The 20,502-nt window shown below is 38.9% G+C and overlaps 1 protein-coding gene across 1 annotated transcript in view; it reads right to left on the bottom strand.

The window, feature by feature from the left end:
* The window catches only part of MEIKIN (meiotic kinetochore factor), a gene marked incomplete at both ends in the record, with an annotated part of 87,730 nt that extends 67,369 nt beyond the window's left edge, over positions 1-20,361 (bottom strand). The window contains 5 exons of the mRNA XM_080803812.1: positions 2,728-2,865; positions 17,434-17,494; positions 19,300-19,387; positions 19,995-20,082; positions 20,229-20,361. Of these exons, the coding sequence (XP_080659938.1) occupies positions 2,728-2,865; positions 17,434-17,494; positions 19,300-19,387; positions 19,995-20,082; positions 20,229-20,361 (508 nt within the window). The remainder of the gene's footprint in view (positions 1-2,727; positions 2,866-17,433; positions 17,495-19,299; positions 19,388-19,994; positions 20,083-20,228) is intronic.
* Positions 20,362-20,502: the final 141 nt, after the last annotated feature.

The raw sequence follows: 20,502 nt of genomic DNA, 5'->3' as shown, positions 1-20,502 counted from the left end.
TCTTTTAAAAAAAGAAAAAAGTTTGTTTCCTGGGGCACCTGAATGGCTCAGTTGGTTAAGCATCTGCCTTTGGCTCAGGTCATGATTTCAGGGACCTACAATCAAGCCCTCATCAGGCTCCCTGCTCAGTGGGGAGCCTGCTTCTCCCTCTCCCCACTGCTCGTATTCTATCTCTCACTATCTCTCTCTCTCAAATAAAAAAATCTTATTTAAAAAATTTGTTTCTTGTTTCTTGGTTTATCTCTCTTTTTTTTCCCCTTTGCTCTTTTTGTTTCTTAAATTCCACATATGAGTGACAGCATATGGTTTATTTGTCTTTCTCTATTTTACTTAGCTTTATACTCTCTAGCTCCACCCATGTCTTTGCAAATGGCAAAGAGTAAAAAATTATTTTTATGGCTGAATAATACTCCATTTAAAAAAATGATAGTGTTGCTGGTTACAGTATTCTTGGTTGACAGTTTCTTTTCTTTCATCACTTTAACTGTATCTGTACAGTTCAGCCACCAATGTTTCTGCTGAGAAATCCATCGATAGTCTAATGTACATATCAAGCTGTTTTCTATTTTGCTTTTGTATTACTGCTTTTAAAATTCTTTGTCTTTCACTTTTGATAATTTGATTATGAGTTCCTGTGTGGATTTCTTTGATTTGCCTATTCTGAGATTCACTGGGCCTCCTAGGTCTGCATTTCCTTCCCCAGATTTGGGAAGTTTGCAGCCATTATTTCTATAAATAAATTTTCTGGCATGTGCTCTTTCTCCCTTTCCCTCCTTCTACCTGCATTCTCTTTCTCCTCCCTGCCCCCACCCCCGCCACCTCCCTTTTTCCCCCTCTTCCTTCTCTTTCTTTTATCCCTCCCTTCTTTCTTTCCCTCCCTAATCTCTTCTCCCCCTGGGACCCCTATGAAGTATGAATTGCATGTTTCATTGTGTTCCATGAGTCTCTTAAGCTTTCCTCACACAATGTATTTGTTGTTAGTGGCCAAGAGTCATCTAGAATATACCAGGTCCCATCAGCACTCTGAGACAGATGAGACAGAAGCCATTCTCTTAGGCAGCACTCTGAAACAGTCACAAGAGTAGCCAATCCTTTGGGAAGCTCCCAGAAAATTTACATTTTACACACGGTTCAGTTCTTTTTTTCCCTCCCCAGGGAGAAGCTGGGACCTGGTGGTTTCCTGCCAATTGTGTGGCAATGTGCTATGAGTGGGGATTATGGTGAGAGAGTGTCTTGAATTTTCCTACTGGCTTTGATGTGGCTGATCTCATACATGCCTTGGGTATAAGAGTCCCTTGGCTAGCTTCTAGATTTCTCACAAAAGGAATAAGTCCATGTATTACTGTTGAATTGGTGTGTCCATGGGGGAAGGAGGAGCCAGGGCTTCTTATTCCAACATTTTGCTGATATCATTTCCATATTTTCCTTTGTTCTGACCTCTATGTTTTATGTTAGAAGCTTTCCTCAGAGGTCTGGTGATCCTTGGCTCTCTACTCATATTTAAGAGAGGACTCTAAGAGGCTAACTGGGATTTCTGTGGCCTAGTTGGGGTTTGTCACAAGTTAACTTCATTTTAGGGTGTTCTTGTCACCTTCACTGAAGGGCTACTGAGGTCAGTATCATTAGATATTTTCTTTAGGGTTGCTCAGATTTGTTAGGAAAGAATCTTCCATTCTCCTGCCTGAAATGTTCAAGTCTGGATGCTAGTATTCTGGAAGCTGAACAGAAAAAGGCAATACTGGGTTGGTGAGGGAACAGGAATTAGGTGAGAAGGTACAACAATTCATATTGTACACTTCATTTAATTTCCTCTCTACTTCATTCTGTACAGTATCTGAAACAGTTGGCTTTTTCTATGTAATAAATAACCCTCAAATCTCATTGACATAAAATGAAGGCATTTATTTCTTATTCCCATGTCTGCAGATTGGTTCAAGCAGGTCTGCTTCAGATTATAGTTCTGCTGATACGCTGGGGCAGCTCTCTGCAATCTACAGATTGCCTGGGACTGTTCTGTTCCATACCTCTCATTCTGGGGTACCCACAGGAGAAGCTGAAGCTAATTAAGATATATTCTTCTCACAATGTTTAAAGTAAAAGAGGACAAGTCCACCCATTTAGGCATATTTCAAAGATCTGATTATGTTTCATTCACTGATATCCTACTGCCCAAAGCAAGTCATATTTCCATTGCTTTTCCAGAGCCAAAGAGGGAGAGAGTACACTCTACCCACTACAAGGATATGGCAACAATGTGGATATATAATATTACCACAGGGGAATGAGTATTTGGGACCAACATTTCAAAATATCACAGATCCTTGTTTTTAACAGTGCTTAGTATCCTATAGGCCAAAGTTCCTCTGTTTCAAAACACCCCAAAGAATAAATCTCTAAGTTCCATTTGAGTAAGAAAGTAGTCACCACATCTTTCACATTTCAGACATACCTTTTTACAAGGACTGGTGCAGCCAAATTGTGAGCTTCTCTGGGATACTACAGATCAAACTGGCCTGTTTCTGGGGCATTCCCTTAGTATCTTCCTCCTTTTCTTGTCTGGTAGCTTTTAATGATTAGTCCTATGTGATCGAGCATGGAATGAAGTAGTGAACTGGGAAAGGGGGTTTTGTTGAGGAAGACAAGCATACCTTCTCAAGAGGCATATTATTTGTGAACAAAGGAACAATTTCTATATGGGTGGGCTTAAGGTTGAGAGTATTTTCTTACCTAAAGAATCTGATCCTCTGAAGAGTTCAGGTGATGAGAAACTGCTTAAACTCTCTCCAAAACTCTTGTGTTCTGTGTAAGAGTCTGTGAATGAATAGCTCAGAAGAGAACTAGACATACCATGCTGCAAACTTAGTCCTATAAAATAAACAAAGGAAAAGGGTAAAATGTTTCAATAATAAATAGACTCAAAATCCTAGGAATTCATATTTGTAGAAACATACATGCAATTATATAGAGAAAATGTAAAATTACTTATACAAACAACTGAAAAGGCATACTGTTGCACACCACTTTAACTTCAACCGTAGAAAATAATTCTGGCTTTGATGTAGAGAACCATTATAATCTTTTTCCATTGCTTTACCAAGTTTCATAATTTATTTCTTCCCCTCCTTTGGTTAAGTTGTGATTTTTGATTCCAAAATGCAAGTTTTACATATAAGTAACCCATAATTGTAAACTAACTAGCTGAGAAGGAAAAGTAACTCTAGTTATTCCATTTAAAAAACAATGAGCTTAAACAGACAAATAGATCAAAGGAATTCAACAGAAAGCCCAGAAACGACTTATACTTATACGAGCAACTGATTTTTTACCAAGATGCAAAGGCAATTCAGTGGAGAAAGGACACTGTTTTGAACAAATTATCTTGAAGGAACTGCATACCTATATGCAAAAGCAAAACAAAACAAAAAACTTGCATTCATACCCTCCAACAGATAAAAAATGGGTCATTGACATAAATGTAAATCCTAAAAATACAAAGGTTCTAGAAAAAAAAAAGCAGAGGAGAAAATCTTCATGACACTGAGGTAGGCAAAGATTTCTTATAACACTAAGATTAACAATAACTACAGCAATGATCATTAAACTTCATAAATTTAAAACTTCTCTTTGAAAGAGACTGTTAAAAGAAAAAGACAAGTCATAGATTGACAGAAAACATCTGCAAATAGATTGGAATCCAGAATATAAATTCTGAAGACTCAATAATAAGAAAACAAACCTTTCAATAAAGGGCAAAATATTTGAACGGAGAATCTCCCAGACTAAGAAGTCTTTAAAGTTATCCCTATAAGAATGAACTACAGTGAAAAACTTTAACATAAATGAAAGGGAAAGAAATTAATACCAAAACTTAAGAAACAGGTTTAGTAAAAAAAGGGAAAATGTAGTCTTCTCTAGTCAGCATTTATTAAACACTTTCAATCGAAAAGATAGATGTTAACACTAAATAAAAACTGGCAGGGTGTTGGGAGGGTTAGGGATAAAAGGGGAGCATGACTCTGATAAATTTATTTCTCCTGTGGGGGCACTGACTTATAGCCCATCTCTCCTCATCCATTACCTACCTGAGACAACTAACTCTTTGTCCTTCCTACATTGACCTTACCACATCTTTCTCTTCCACTCCAGCACCATCCTTAAAGTTGACAATTATTTCCAATCTGGTCCCCTCTTCTAACCACCACTCAACACTTAAATTGATTGACCCAATCTAATCTCTTCACCACATCAGATGTCATAGGTAGGTTACTCCTTTGATCATCTTTTGCTTCTCTTGCTCCAAGTGCCCCAGAGTATCTTATCCCTGTCCTTGCTTCTTAGTCTTCTCACTCTGTCTTCATCCTTCCCCTCTCACATGTTGTTACATCTCTCTTGCCTTCCAGTTTTCAAAATTCCATGAACACCACACACAGAGTAGAACCATCCCTTCCACCAAACCCTAGAACTCAGCCAGGCTTAGAAATTAGGAAAACCCCATGCTCACCGTCTGGGTAATTGGGTAGAGAAAAGAATACATAAACATTCATGATTATAGCAGTGGAAGGATGTTTCTGGAGTCACAGGTTAGAAATGTAAATGCCCTTAAAGTTATTTTCATGTCAACTTATACTATATATATACTTTTATTAAGTCAACTTGTTCTATAAGGCTTGTAACCAAAACAGCATTCTGTTGTCTCATACTACCCCATAATTCCCTAATCTCCAGAGTCAACTATTTTTAACTACTAGCTGTTTCTTCTAACACTCCCTTTATATTTCTAAATTAAAACGTGTTCAACAATTCTCTTATTATGCCTGCTCAAATATATTTATACCCAAGCCATATACTATGAGCTATAGACAGACCTTTTTGCTACAAGTTGTTTTTTTTTTCAATTACTGATTACTCAATTTTAAAATTAGTTTTCTAAGTACCTATCACTATTCTGTCCCAAATATTTAGAAAATTATACATCTCTTCTCAATACTTTAAAAATTCCAAGTTATCTATCAGTTCCTTTCTCTTTTTTCTTTTTTTCCACCCTCATTCCCCCTTTCTCCTCTTTCCTTCTTTTTCTCTCCCCTCCCCTTTTTTTTAAAGAAGTACTGCTATTGAAGCTCTCAATTCACTTGCTCAAAGTCAGACCTCTTGTCCTCTAGACATGATGCACAGGTGTCTTCTTGGAATTCCCCTTTTACCATTATCCTAAGAAATTCTTTCTGAATCTTAAGAAAGTCAATCAGATTGCCTCTGATCGCTGGATACTTTGATTTCTCCTTTATTGATTTATGCTCTAGTTTTGTTGGAGTATCTCCTTTATCTCATGAGAAAAGACGGAAGACCTGTCTAGAAATTTGCTTATACGATCTTCATGCTTGAGTAATTGTTTGGCTGGGTATAGAATTCCAGACTAGTGTATTAAAATGACTGATTTCATTTTCTGATGTTTGACAAATTTAAACCTCAGTGCTATCTCTGCCCCACAACTGGGCAAGCTGATAAGAAAGCCATGATGTTCCATCTTTCGGCAATGGTTTCAAGTTAAAACCATGCTGGGAAACTCCATCCTGGCCTCACTTAACACCCCTTCTACTGTTTCTTCTCCCTGTTCTCTCAAGCCATTTTCAGTCCTATTTGGAAGATGCACTTCTTTCTAGAAAGTCTCATTATGTGAGTGACAAATCTTTCCTTAACCCTTTTGGTTATATGGGTGGCATCATCAGTCTTGAAATCTGAACCGAATTTTGCCCGGGTATCTATTCTATCTCCGCTAAAACTGTATGCTTCAGAATTTTAAACGCATTGCCCCACCATGTTCTAGCTTCTGGAGTTGCTCTTGAGAAACTCAATGCCATTCATATTCTCCATTGCTTATTTGCAATCAACAATTTTTTTCCTGGAAGACTGAAGGATTTCTCTCTTTATCCTGAGGATCTTGAAGTTACATCGTGTTGTGCTTGGTATGAGTCTTTTCTCATTCATTGTGATGGGCAGCTGGTGGGCTCTTTTGTTATATACACTCATGAGCTCTCTTAATTCTAGAAGAATGTCTAGCTTTATGTGTTCAATAATTTCCTTTCTGTTTAATCTATAATGTCTGGAACTACTATTTTTCAGATGTTAGAATGTCTGAACTTATCTTCTCATTATTTTTCTTTTCTTTTTTTTTTTTTTTAAGATTTTATTTATTTATTTGACACAGAGAGATCACAAGTAGGCAGAGAAGCAGGCAGAGAGAAAGAGAGAGAGAGGGAAGCGGGCTCCCCGCTGAGCAGAGAGCCCATTGCGGGACTCAATCCCAGGACCCTGAGATTATGACCTGAGCCGAGGGCAGCGGTTTAACCCACTGAGCCACCCAGGCGCCCCATTATTTTTCTTTTTAAAATAGTAGTTTTATTGCGATAAAATTTATATTCCATAAATCTCCACTTTTTAAAGTATACAATTAAGTGATTTTTAGTATACTCACAGAATTGTGTCACCACTGCCACTATTTTTATCTTTTATCTTCTGATATTAGTTTAACTTTTGGAACATTTCCTTAAATTCATCATCCAATCCTTCACAGAATGTTTTCTTTTTCTTCCTTCTTTTTTTTTTTTTTTAAAGATTTAATTTATTTATTTGACAGAGAGACACAGCGAGAGAGGGAACACAAGCAGGGGGAGTGGGTGAGGAAGAAGCAGGCCTCCTGCAGAGCAAGGAGCCTGATGTGGGGCTCCATCCCAGGACCCTGGGATCATGACCTGAGCCGAAGGCAGACACTTAATGACTGAGCCACCCAGGCGCCCAGAATGTTTTCTTTTTAATTTTGTATTTGTATTATATTGTATTTGTATAAAAAACCATACAAAATTCGTGTAAATATTTGTATAAAATTTGTACAAAAAAATGTATTATAATTGTATTTTGTATTTGTATGAAAATAATGTATTTATTTTTAATTTTGTATTTGTATTTTTATTTTTTTTTAAGTTTTTTTTTATTTTAATAAACATATAATGTATTTTTATCCCCAGGGGTACAGGTCTGTGAATCGCCAGGTTTACATATTTCACAGCACTCATCATAGCACATACCCTTCCCAATGTCCATTTCCCCACCACCCTCTCCCGTCCCCCCTCCCCCCAGCAAACCTCAGTCTGTTTTTTGAGATTGAGTCTTTTATGGTTTGTCTCCCTCCCAATCCCATCTTTTCATTTTTTCTTTTCCTACCTCCCCCCAAGCCCCCCCCCCACATTGCATCTCCACTTCCTCATATCAAAGAGATCATATGATAGTTGTCTTTCTCCGATTGACTTATTTCGCTAAGCATGATACCCTCTAGTTCCATCCACGTCATCGCAAATGGCAAGATTTCATGTCTTTTGATGGCTGCATAGTATTCCATTGTGTATATATACCACCTCTTCTTTATCCATTCATCTGTTGATGGACATCTAGGCTCTTTCCACAGTTTGGCTATTGTGGACATTGCTGCTATAAACATTCAGGTGCACATGCCCCTTTGGAGCACCACGTTTATATCATTAGGATATATACCCAGTAGTGCAATTGCTGGGTCATAGGGTAGCTCTATTTTCAGTTTTTTGAGGAACCTCCACACTGTTTTCCAGAGTGGTTGCACCAGCTTGCATTCCCACCAGCAGTGTAGGAGGGTTCCCCTCTCTCCGCATCGCTCGCCAGCATCTGTCATTTCTTGACTTGTTAATTTTACCCATTGTGACTGGTGTGAGGTGGTATCTCATTGTGGTTTTGGTTTGTATTTCCCTGATGCCGAGTGATGTGGAGCATTTTTTCATGTGTCTATTGGCCATCTGGATGTCTTCTTTGCAGAGATGTCTGTTCATGTCCTCTGCCCATTTCTTGACTGGATTATTTGTTCTTTGGGTATTGAGTTTGATAAGCTCTTTATAGATTTTGGATACTAGCCCTTTATCTGATATGTCGTTTGCAAATATCTTCTCCCATTCTGTCAGTTGTCTTTTGGTTTTGTTCACTGTTTCCTTTGCTGTGCAAAAGCTTTTGATCTTGATGAAATCCCAATAGTTCATTTTTGCCCTTGCTTCCCTTGCCTCTGGCGATGTTCCTAGGAAGAAGTTGCTGCGGTTGAGGTCAAAGAGGTTGCTGCCTGCATTCTCCTCAAGGATTTTGATAGATTCCTTTCTCACATTGAGGTCCTTCATCCATTTTGAGTCTATTTTCGTGTGTGGTGTAAGGAAATAGTCCAATTTCATTTTTGTGCATGTGGCTGTCCAATTTTCCCAGCACCATTTGTTGAAGAGGCCGTCTTTTTTCCATTGGATATTCTTTCCTGCTTTGTCAAAGATTAGTTGACCATAGAGTTGAGGGTCTATTTCTGGGCTCTCTATTCTGTTCCATTGATCTATATGTCTGTTTTTGTGTCAGTACCATACTGTCTTGACGATGACAGCTTTGTAAGAGAGCTTGAAGTCTGGAATTGTGATGCCACCAACTTTGGCTTTCTTTTTCAATATTCCTTTGGCTATTCGAGGTCTTTTCTGGTTCCATATAAATTTTAGGATTATTTGTTCTATTTCTTTAAAAAAAGTGGATGGGATTTTGATAGGGGTTGCATTAAATGTGTAGATTGCTTTAGGTAGAATAGACATTTTCACAATATTTGTTCTTCCAATCCATGAGCATGGAATATTTTTCCATTTCTTTGTGTCTTCCTCAATTTCTTTCATGAGTACTTTATAGTTTTCTGAGTACAGATTCTTTGCCTCTTTGGTTAGATTTATTCCTAGGTATCTTATGGTTTTGGGTGCAATTGTAAATGGGACCGACTCCTTAATTTCTCTTTCTTCTGTCTTGTTGTTAGTGTAAAGAAATGCGACTGATTTCTGTGCATTGACTTTATATCCTGACACTTTACTGAATTCCTGTATAAGTTCTAGCAGTTTTGGAGTGGAGCCTTTTGGGTTTTCCACATATAGTATCATATCATCTGCAAAGAGTGATAGTTTGACTTATTCTTTGCCAATTTGGATGCCTTTAATTTCTTTTTGTTGTCTGATTGCTGAGGCTAGGACTTCTAGTACTATGTTGAACAGCAGTGGTGATAACGGACATCCCTGCTGTGTTCCTGACCTTAGCGGAAAAGCTTTCAGTTTTTCTCCATTGAGAATGATATTTGTGGTGGGTTTTTCATAGATGGCTTTGATAATACTGAGGTATGTGCCTTCTATCCCTACACTTCGAAGAGTTTTAATCAGGAAGGGATGCTGCACTTTGTCAAATGCTTTTTCAGCATCTATTGAGAGTATCATATGGTTCTTACTCTTTCTTTTATTAATGTATTGTATCCCATTGATGGATTTGCGGATGTTGAACCAACCTTGCAGCCCTGGAATAAATCCCACTTGGTCGTGGTGAATAATCCTTTTAATGTACTGTTGGATCCTATTGGCCAGTATTTTAGTGAGAATTTTCGCATCTGTGTTCATTAAGGATATTGGTCTGTAATTCTCTTTTTTGGTGGGATCCTTGTCTGGTTTTGGGATCAAGGTAATGCTGACCTCATAGAATGAGTTTGGAAGTTTTCCTTCCATTTCTATTTTTTGGAACAGTTTCAGGAGAATAGGAATTAATTCTTCTTTAAATGTTTGGTAGAATTCCCCCTGGGAAGCCGTCTGGTCCTGGACTTTGGTTTGTTTGGAGATTTTTGATGACTGTTTCAATCTCCTTACTGGTTATGGGTCTGTTCAGGTTATCTATTTCTTCCTGGTTCAGTTGTGGTAGTTTATATGTCTCTAGAAATGTATCCATTTCTTCCAGGTTGTCAAATTTGTTGGCGTAGAGTTGCTCGTAGTATGTTCTTATAATTGTTTGTATTTCTTTGGTGTTGGTTGTGATCTCCCCTCTTTCATTCATAATTTTATTTATTTGCATCCTTTCTCTTTTCTTTTTGATAAGTCTGGCCAGGGGTTTGTCAATCTTATTAATTCTTTCAAAGAACCAGCTCCTAGTTTTGTTGATTTGTTCTATTGTTTTTTTTAGTTTCTATTTCATTGATTTCTGCTCTGATCTTTATGATTTCTCTTCTCCTGCTGGGTTTAGGCTTTCTTTGTTCTCTCTCCAGCTCCTTTAGGTGTAGGGTTAGGTTGTGTATTTGAGACCTTTCTTGTTTCTTGAGAAAGGCTTGCACCGCTATATATTTTCCTCTCAGGACTGCCTTTGTTGTGTCCCACAGATTTTGAACTGTTGTGTTTTCATTATCATTTGTTTCCATGATTTTTTTCAGTTCTTCTTTAATTTCCTGGTTGACCCATTCATTTTTTAGAAGGATGCTGTTTAGTCTCCATGTATTTGTGTTCTTTCCAAATTTCCTCTTGTGATTGAGTTCTAGCTTCAGAGCATCGTGGTCTGAAAATATGCAGGGAATGATCTCAATCTTTTGGTACCGATTGAGACCTGATTTATGACCCAGGATGTGGTCTATTCTGGAGAATGTTCCATGTGCACTAGAGAAGAATGTATATTCATTTGCTTTGGGATGGAATGTTCTGAATATATCTGTGATGTCCATCTGGTCCAGTGTGTCATTTAAGGCCTTTATTTCCTTCTTGATCTTTTGCTTGGATGATCTGTCCATTTCAGTGAGGGGAGTGTTAAAGTCCCCTGCTATTATTGTATTACTGTCGATGTATTTCTTTGATTTTGTTATTAATTGGTTTATATAGTTGGCTGCTCCCATGTTAGGGGCATAGATATTTAAGATTGTTAGGTCTTCTTGTTGGACAGACCCTTTGAGTATGATATAGTGACCTTCCTCATCTCTTATTATAGTCTTTGGCTTAAAATCTAATTGATCTGATATAAGGATTGCCACCCCAGCTTTCTTCTGATGTCCATTAGCATGGTACATTGTTTTCCACCCCCTCACTTTAAATCTGGAGGTGTCTTCAGGTCTAAAATGAGTTTCTTGTAGGCAGCATATTGATGGGCTTTGTTTTTTTATCCATTCTGATACCCTGTGTCCTTTGATTGGGGCATTTAGCCCATTAACATGCAGGGTAAGTATCGAGAGATATGAATTTAGTGCCATTGTATTGCCTGTAAGGTGACTGTTACTGTATATTGTCTTTGTTTCTTTATGATCTACTACTTTTAGGGTCTCTCTTTGCTTAGAGGACCCCTTTCAATATTTCCTGTAGAGTTGGTTTGGTGTATGCAAATTCTTTCAGCTTTTGTTTGTCCTGGAAGCTCTTTATCTCTCCTTCTATTTTCAATGATAGCCTAGCCGGATACAGTATTCTTGGCTGCATGTTTTTCTCGTTTAGTGCTCTGAATATATCATGCCAGTTCTTTCTGGCCTGCCAGGTCTCTGTGGATAGGTCCGCTGCCAATCTAATGTTTTTACCCTTGTATGTAACAGACTTCTTTTCCTGGGCTGCTTTCAGGATTTTCTCTTTGTCGCTAAGACTTGTAAATTTTACTATCAGGTGACGAGGTGTGGACCTATTTTTATTGATTTTGAGGGGCGTTCTTAACATCTCCTGGATTTTGATGTTTGTTCCCTTTGCCATATTAGGGAAAATCTCTCCAATAATTGTCTCCAATATACCTTCTGCTCCCCTCTCTCTTTCTTCTTTTTCTGGAATCCCAATTATTCTAATGTTGTGTCGTCTTATGGTGTCGCTTATCTCTCGAATTCTCTCCTCGTGGTCCAGTATTTGTTTGTCTCTCTTTTGCTCAGCTTCTTTATTCTCTGTCATTTGGTCTTCTATGTCACTAATTCTTTCTTCTGCCTCATTTATCCTAGCAGTGAGAGCTTCTATTTTTGATTGCACCTCATTAATAGCTTTTTTGATTTGAACTTGGTTAGATTTTAGTTCTTTTATTTCTCCAGAAAGGGCTTTTATCTCTCCGGAGAGGGTTTCTCTAATATCTTCTATGCCTTTTTCGAGCCCGGCTAGAACCTTGAGAATTATCATTCTGAACTCTAGATCTGTCATGTTACCAATGTCCGTATTGATTAGGTCTCCAGCCTTCGGTACGGCCTCTTGTTCTTTTTTTTGAGGTGAGTTTTTCTGCCTTGTCATTTTGTCCAGATAAGATTTGCTTTCTCCTGCTGTGGAATTCCGCTGTTCTTGGTGAGCGAAGTTGGTCTTGGCTGGGTTTCTTGTTGATCTTCTGGGGGAGGGGCCTGTTGTGGTGATTCTCAAGTGTCTTTGCCGCAGGCGGAATTGCACCGCCCTTGCCAGGGGCCGGGCTATGTAATCTGCTTGGGTTTGCTTTCGGGAGCTTTTGTTCCCTGAGCGCTTTCCGTAGAGTTCCGGAGGACGGGAATGAAGATGGCGGCCTCCCAATCTCTCTGCCCGGAGGAGCCGAGAGCTCGGGGTTCCGCTCCTCAGTGCGCTCTTAGAGAAAAGCGCCCAACCGCCCCACCTCCCTGGCCTGCAGTCGCGCCTTGAGGAAAGCAGTCAATTGCTGGAACCTGGAGAAAAGCGCCAGGTCGCTTCCGTCTCCGTGGCCTCCGGCCGCGCTCCGAGCCCACCCAGGCTGCGACCGGCACAAGGTAACCCCAGGCTGAGAGTTCACTTCCTCGGCTTTGTCGCTGTAGCCGGCTTCCCCGCTCTAATACCTGTGAGCTCTGCGGCACTCAGACACCCCCGGTCCTTCTGTGACCCCGCGGGACTTGGGGTTATGCTGACCCCGCCTGGGTTTCCCCCCGGTTTAGCCTCTGGAGCGATGTCTCCCAGTGGAGCAGACTTTTAAAAGTCCCGATTTTGTGCTCCGTTGCTCCGCCGCTTGCCAGGAGCCAGCCCCTCTCCCCGGGGTCTATCTTCCCGTCACTTTGGATTCACTTCTCCGCAGGTCCTACCTTTCAGAAAGTGATCGATTTTCTGTTTCTAGAATTGTTGCTCTTCTTCTCTTCGATTTCCCATTGGATTTGTAGGTATTCACAATGGTTAGATAAGCTATCCAGCTGATCTCCTGCTACCTGATGTCATCTCAGCCTGCTACTTCTCCGCCATCTTGACTCCTCCGTATTTTTATTTTTTAAGAATACTTTTTGTTTTCCAACTGCTCCTTTTCATAGTAGTCCATACTTTTATCTTGGATACATATTTTCATTATCCTGAGGATAATGAAAAGATGGCTTTTAAAATTTTTCTTTACTTTGCACTGTATCCTTCAAGCTTCTTTTTGTTTGGTACCATTTATTTGAAATGCTTTCATTAAATGCCTTTTAATTCTTGAATGTTCAAGAATGATGCTCTAAAACATTAATTGGAAATTCTAGGTCCATGAGTGTGATTTAAGAAGTACTGGGCTTCACAGAAGGGTATTTAAGATAGGGACCAGGTCATTACTGCCAGAATATAGGTCTCCTTCTGGTCAAAGAAGATTCTAAAAGCAGAATCCTCCGGTCTTTTTTGAGGAGTATTTTCCCGAGTGGGGTAAGGTGGGATAATGGGCCCAAAAGTTACACCACTAAGTATACAAACTTTAGTTAATTTCCTTCCCTCCTCCCTGTACCCCTACTACTTTTCAATATGGCATCCCTGAGTCCAGATCCTGTGCTTCAATGTATCTGGACTGCCAAGGTAGGAAGAAGAGTAATTGTCTGACCACACCGTTAGGGAAGGGAGCAAAGCATTTAACCATTACTTTCAAAGATTCCTAAAAATCCTCCTATATTCAACACTATCTGTACACATTTCTTCAGGAATATGTGATGCCTCTAATTCCTGAAACTATAGCTTGGATCAGTTTGTTTCTTCATTTATCCTTACTTTAGGCATCTAGCTCTCAATTATTTTTTCCTTCTCTCTCAGGAAAGGGAGAAGTAAATGTCTATGTTCAATCTTCTATACTAAATATAAAGTCTTGAATTAATTTTCATCATGTTGCAAAATTAACTACATTCCAAGACAGAATTAAGATGGTTACTTATATATTAAATAGAATTCTGTAGGCTGTTCGAAACCTAAACATTTACATTTTATTATGGGAAAAAGTATTGTAGGTTTCAAATATCAGTTGACAATGATGTGTTAGAATACAACCAGTTTGCAAATTAGAGACAGTCTAGTCTCTATTTCCTTCTACCTTTTACACATCAACTTGATAAATCTAGTAACCAATGACATATATTATGTATTTAAAGTACAATTTAAGGGCGCCTGGGTGGCCCAGTGGGTTAAGCCTCTGCCTTCGGCTCAGGTCATGATCTCAGGGTCCTGGGATCGAGTCCCGCATCGGGCTCTCTGCTCAGCAGGGAGCCTGCTTCCCCCTCTCTCTGTCTGCCTGCCTGTCTGCCTACTTGTGATCTCTGTCTGTCAAATAAATAAATAAAATCTTTAAAAAAAAATAAAGTACAATTTAAGAAAATAATAATTAAGATTAAATAGTTTATTTTCTCTAAACAGAGTATAAAACTCATTCAACAAGAATTTGCAATTATATAATGTCCCAAACATGAGATAGGAACATAAAAGGTAGGGCTTATTCTCAATGGCTTTAGCACCCAAAGTAACAAAAGCAATAATACTACTGTTTTGAGTCCTAACGGAAGTATACAAAGAGTACCACAGAATTCCCAGGAAAGAACAACTCATGTAGGAAGAGAGAAGATGGGTCAAGAGAGTTCCCAGTAGAGACAGCACCTGATTTTTTTTTTTTCTTCAAGAACAAGTACAAGTTAAACATAAAAAGAGAGGAGAAGGAAGGAAATGCATTTGTTGAGCACCTTTCATGTTCTTTTGTACTATATTCTAGGAAATATTTCTCTATTCTACTTTCTAGCCAGCTAATTTGGTTTTGAGCTGAATTCATTTCAATATTCAGATCATTTTCTGAGTTTTAAAATTTGATGATATTTTTAGTTTCTAGGGACTATAATTTTTGTTAAAACAGATTGTTATATTATGGATCCAGTGGTCTCTTGTCTTTATTTTTTTCAATATTTTATTTATTTATTTGAGGGAGAGGGAACACGAGCAGGGGGACAGGCAGAGGGAGATGCAAACTCCCCACATAGCAAGGAGCCTGATGTGGAGCTCCATCCCAGGACGCTGGGATCATGACCTGAGCTGAAGGCAGATGCTTAACACACTGAGCTACCCAGGTGCCCCGGCCTCTTGTCTTCAAAGAGATATTTAAAGTTTTTTGCTATTTCTCAGCTGTTAAAGTTACTCTGTTTGCTCAATTTGTTGCCTCTCTTCCATGCCACTGATTTTATTCAAAGGTTTGGCTGCTCCTGGTTGTCTGTTTCTATCTCTACTTGAAAATCTTTGCTTGTATAGCAGTGCATATACACTCTGAAACAGCAGCCTACTTCTGGAGACTTATGAGTGATGAGACATTCTGAGAACCTGTGTTCTGCATGGTGATGTCCTCCTGTATTTTCTGGGTATTGGAGGTTACATGGAGCACTGTCCTAATTGTCTGGCTAGTGTACACACTACAAGGCTCCATTATCAGAAATTCCACTTCAGGGACACCTGGGTGGCTCAGTGGATTAAAGCCTCTGCCTTCAGCTTGGGTCAACGATCCCAGGGTCCTGGGATGGAGCCCTGCATCAGGCTCTCTGCTCTGTGGGGAGCCTGCTTCCTCCTCTCTTCTCTGCCTGCCTCTCTGCCTACTTGTGATCTCTGTCTGTCAAATAAATAAATAAAATCTTAAAAAAAAAAAAAAGAAAAGAAAAGAAAGAAAAGAAATCCCACTTCAGAGGTGCCTGGGTGGCTCAGTCGGATAAGTGTCTGCCATCAGCTCAGCTCATAATCCCAGAGTCCTGGGACAGAGCCCTATACTGGGCTCTCTGCTCAGCAGGGAATCTGCTTCTGCCGCTCTTCCTGCTCCTTCTCTCTCACATGCCCATGTTCACTCTGCTCTCTAAAAAAATACATAAAATGTCTTAAGGAAAAAAAAAAAAAAGAAAGAAATTCCACTTCAGAGTCATACTACATCTGCACCCTGAGGTTAATAAGCATAAGCATAATCTATCTCTTTCACCTTTTTATCCCTCTGTGATCTTTGTGGCATTCTGCAGTTACTTCAGACTCTCTTCTGCTTCTCATTCCAGCCTCAAAATTGACACTTAGAATCCAAACCCTTAGTTCTCTTTGCTTAGGAGAGTTTCCATGGTTTATCCTGGCAGCCAGCATTGTAACTGCCAATGTTTCCAGTGTAAGAAAGGGATGAGGAGGAGGAACCAGGCCACATAGTTACATAATGTAGTGTTTAATCCATCACCTTGACAATTCCTTCAGGGTCCTTTCTATTACTATTTTTTTTCTTTCTTTCTTTCTTTTTTTTTTTTTTGCATTTATTGACCAACTGTTTCAAATGTCTCTAGAGCTGTTCTTACCACAGCAGTGGTTTTTCTCTGTTCTTCAAATATTCAGCAATCTGATCTCATCTGCTTTTAAGAATTCCTTAGTATTTCTGGTGTGCTGATGGCATCCTTTCTTATTTTTTAAAATAACTTTGATTACAACAATATGTAGATGGCTCACACATTTCCTATCAGCTTCCCTCCATATCCAACTGCCCATATGGCATTCTACTTAATCATCTTAAAAGTACCCATAACTTATATTAAAAACATAATTTATGATCCTTCCCTCAAACAAGATTTTTTTTCAGTAAATGGCACCACCTTATATCCAGTTATGCAAGCCAGAAACAGATGTCATCTTTGATACCTCCATCTACTTCATTCTTCATTTGCCAAACTCTGTCAGTTTCATTTCCTAAAATAGTCATGAGTTATGCCCACTTTGTTCCATTTCCAATGTCATCTTTTAGCACAAAGTGCCATCATTTCCCCCTAAACTACTATATAACCCCCTACCTGGTCTATTTGCATCCATTCTGCTTATTTCCATACCACAGCCATTTAAGTAAGTAAGACTTCAGTGGCTTCTTGCTGCTACAAATACAAACACCAAAATCTTTGACATGGCCTACAATGTTATGCAAGGCCTCTGTCTGTTGAACCTTGGCTTATTACTGCATTCCCCCCTTCTCTCTGTACTACAGACACATTGGCTTTCTTTCAGTTTATAGAACTCACAAGGCTTAGTGCCATATTAGGGTCTTTACACATGCTGTTCCCTCTCCTGGATGGCTCTTAACTCATCTCCTTGCACAGTTAATTTCTCCTTTTCTCCCTAAGTCAATTCAATTGCTATTCCCTCATGGAATCCTTCCCTAAACTTTCTAATTAAACTCAATTAGTTACACTCAAGTCAATCTCTTTTGTAGTATTTATCTCAATTTTAATTGACTGGAGTGTGCTTGAAGGATGAGGATGAGGTCCATTGTACACGTAGGATTCACCTTGGACTAGGAGAAAGACACTTCTTCCACTGAGATGGGAAGATGAGGCAAAAATACAAATGGATGCTTCTATTTGTAAGAAACAAAGCTGAGAGAGTTCACATCTGAAAATCTTACCTGATTCTAGCTCACTATTGGATGAACTACAGTCAACCTGGAGGTCATCAGTCACTGACTCCTAAGGGAAACAAGAATTAAAGATATAGCACAAATTATGAGACTGAATATTTTCATATTATAATATTATATCACACTAGTTCAGTTATTTTGAAAATAATATCAACATTGTATATCAGTTTCCATATGTAATAGATTCTTTTAGCCTACTGATCACAGATGTAATCTGATACTTAATATTAAATCTAAAAATAAATACTAAAATATAACAACATGGACATATCTACAGAGTCAGCAATATACTAGTCAACTAACTACTGGATAAATCAGCAACTAGACATTAAAGGTGAATATTTTTCTGATCCCCTAGGCTGGAAGGGCTTTTCTTTCTCTAAATATGAAAGCAAAATGAAGGAAAAGAGTGATAAGTTAAAATACCAGAATTATGATTAAAGGCAAACAAAAAAATATAAAATTATTTGTTATGTGTGTATAAAGTGTAACTATCTTCAATATATATATCAATAAGCATTTCACAAAAAATAAACACAAATGGCCAATAAAAGGAGGGGAAAAAAGTGTAAATTTTACATTCAGAGACACTGCATTCAGAGAAATGCAGTATCAAATAACATGCTACTTTTCATCTATCAAATATATGCATTTTTTTCCTTTTTCCTTTTTTAAAAAATTTAAATTAAATTAGCCAACATATAGTACATCATTAGTTTCAGATGTCATGTTCAATAAAATATATGTACTTTTTAAGTATCAGGTAAAATGGTGCCAAGCGGCCAACATGAATCAAACTTTAAACATGATCCAACCCTCGACCCACTGCAAAGTTATTTGTCTTAGGATAACAATTTTAAGGTACACAAAAAACTTCTGTGGTACAATGTCCACTGATACCTAAAATGGTAAAACCTGGGAAATAATCTCAATCCTCCAACCACCGGAAAATAGTTATATAAATTACAGTATATTTATCTATAAGACAAAGCACTATTTAGACACTAAAAATCATATTTTTGAAGGCCATTTAGTGTTAGAGGAATATACAGTAAGATAACAATTTCTAAATCGAAAAAGAGATTGTAAAAAAAAAAACCAGAAAAAGGAATGTAAGGAAATACATAAAAATTAGAGGGAACTTTTTAAGCACTTTTTTTTTTTTTTGCATAATCTGAAACATCTACAAGGAACACTTAACACTTAAAATCTAGGGTAAAGGCCTTTTTAAAAAATGCCATTTGTTAAAAAAAAAAAAGTGCCATTTGTTGAAACTGCCCACCCCCAAAACACATGTTTTAGAGAGATATATAAGCTAAAGCTCTGAAACATGACTATTTAATGATAATGGTAAATGAGTCACAAGCAATTTTTAAATTCTGTATCTTTCCAAATTACTACATATCCTTAAAATAGTGTACAGAATCCATATTAAATACAGTAAATCAAGAAGTTATATATTCTAATGGTAATGAACACTGTTACTAGTCATCAAAGGAAATTCAAATGAGAATGAAAATGGCTTTAAAATGGTTTAACTGCTACTAAACATAAGGGAGTTACTAAGAAAAACTTACAGATAGCTGTTTTATAGAAAATTAGTGAGTAATGGGCATTTCTCAAATCTGTGTCAACGGAAATTAAAAACAAAAAAGATTCGCCCATGAATCTTCCACCAGAATTAGAAATTCAAGGCCCTGTCTAAAGAGAAAACACCAATGTTTACAAAAACGCTAGGAAGCTATGCAGTCTCTATTGAACAAAATTCTTATTACACTTTAATCTGAAGGCACATCAGTTACCATTGGCCTCTGTTTTAAGTATATCCAAGGTCCGTAAGAGAAATATACATACCCTCAATGGAGCAACTTTCTCATCCGGGGGCTCTTCATTAGTGCTATTTTCTTGCAGGCTTTTCTGTCCTGTAACTCTTAACTGACCGCTAACAAACAAATAACACAATTAATTTGCATGGTCTGGACTTGGCTCTCCCCTTCTCTGTTCACAGTTCACACTGTTCAGAATCTTAAAGGCTATTTGGGGACGTCATTAGGAAAAAGTAAAGACTCCAGTGGGTTAATTGTACCAATATTCGCTGGTGCTACAAATGCTTTCCTGAAGGTTTTATCTCATTTGCTTTTAGGTAAGTTGGCAAAACTGCTCTTTAAAAATTTTTTTTTAAATAAATATTTCCAGGGGCACCTGGGTGGCTCAGTCAGTTGAGCCTCCACTGAAGATTTAGGCTGAGGTCATGATCTCCTGGGTCCTGAGATCAAACTCCTGGGGCTCCGCGCTTCCCAGGGAGTCGGCTTGGGAGTCTCTCTCCCTCTGTCTTCTCTCTCCCTCTCTCTCAAATAAATAAATCTTTTAAGTAACTAAATCTTTCTAAAGTCAAATTTCTGGGTCTATGTTCCAATAGCAGCCAAATAGTAAATAGTATTACAGTTATTTCTTCCTTGACACTTAGAATGAGGGCCTACAGGCGGAAAAGGAGGACTAAAGTTTTGAGGAGGCAGAGGGCACAGGTTTGGCACTAGTGGCTTACGCACCTCGGTGTCTTAGAACCGCTAACTCCCTGCCCACTGCACTCTGCTTTCTCTGAGATCTTCTGCAAACGATGCGCTTTCCCTTTCAAGCCTAAGAGAGGACGATATATTTCAGGGCAAAGCCCTGGAAGCCGTCTTGCTGCCCTCGGGTGTCCCTGGGCTGAGGACTAGTCACCCCCGCCCTTGTGCTCGCCCACCCTGGGCCCTGCTCCATAGGCCTTGTCAGCTGGGGCTTACGGTGCGCAGAGTGCCTTCTGCCTGGACCTGGTAGGTCCTCTACTTTCGCGGTGGGGCCTAGGTCCAGCGTCGGGGTTAGGTTGAGCCTCTGGCCCGCCCGCTTCTTGCGGGTATACACCCGTAGTGACCACATTGCCACCCCACCCCCAAGGCCTCAGGGACCTCTTGGCCCTTCACAGCCTGTCTCTTCGCCCTCGGGAGGAAACAATCTACAGTCTGAGTGAGCCACCGTCTGGGCAACGTAGCTGCCTGCGGAATAGTACGACACGAGCAC

Source organism: Martes martes, assembly GCF_963455335.1.
Source record: "Martes martes genome assembly, chromosome: 5".
Classification (NCBI taxonomy): domain Eukaryota; kingdom Metazoa; phylum Chordata; class Mammalia; order Carnivora; family Mustelidae; genus Martes; species Martes martes.
The sequence above is the reverse complement of the archived record's forward strand: the minus strand, read 5'-3'. Positions and strand labels throughout refer to the sequence as shown.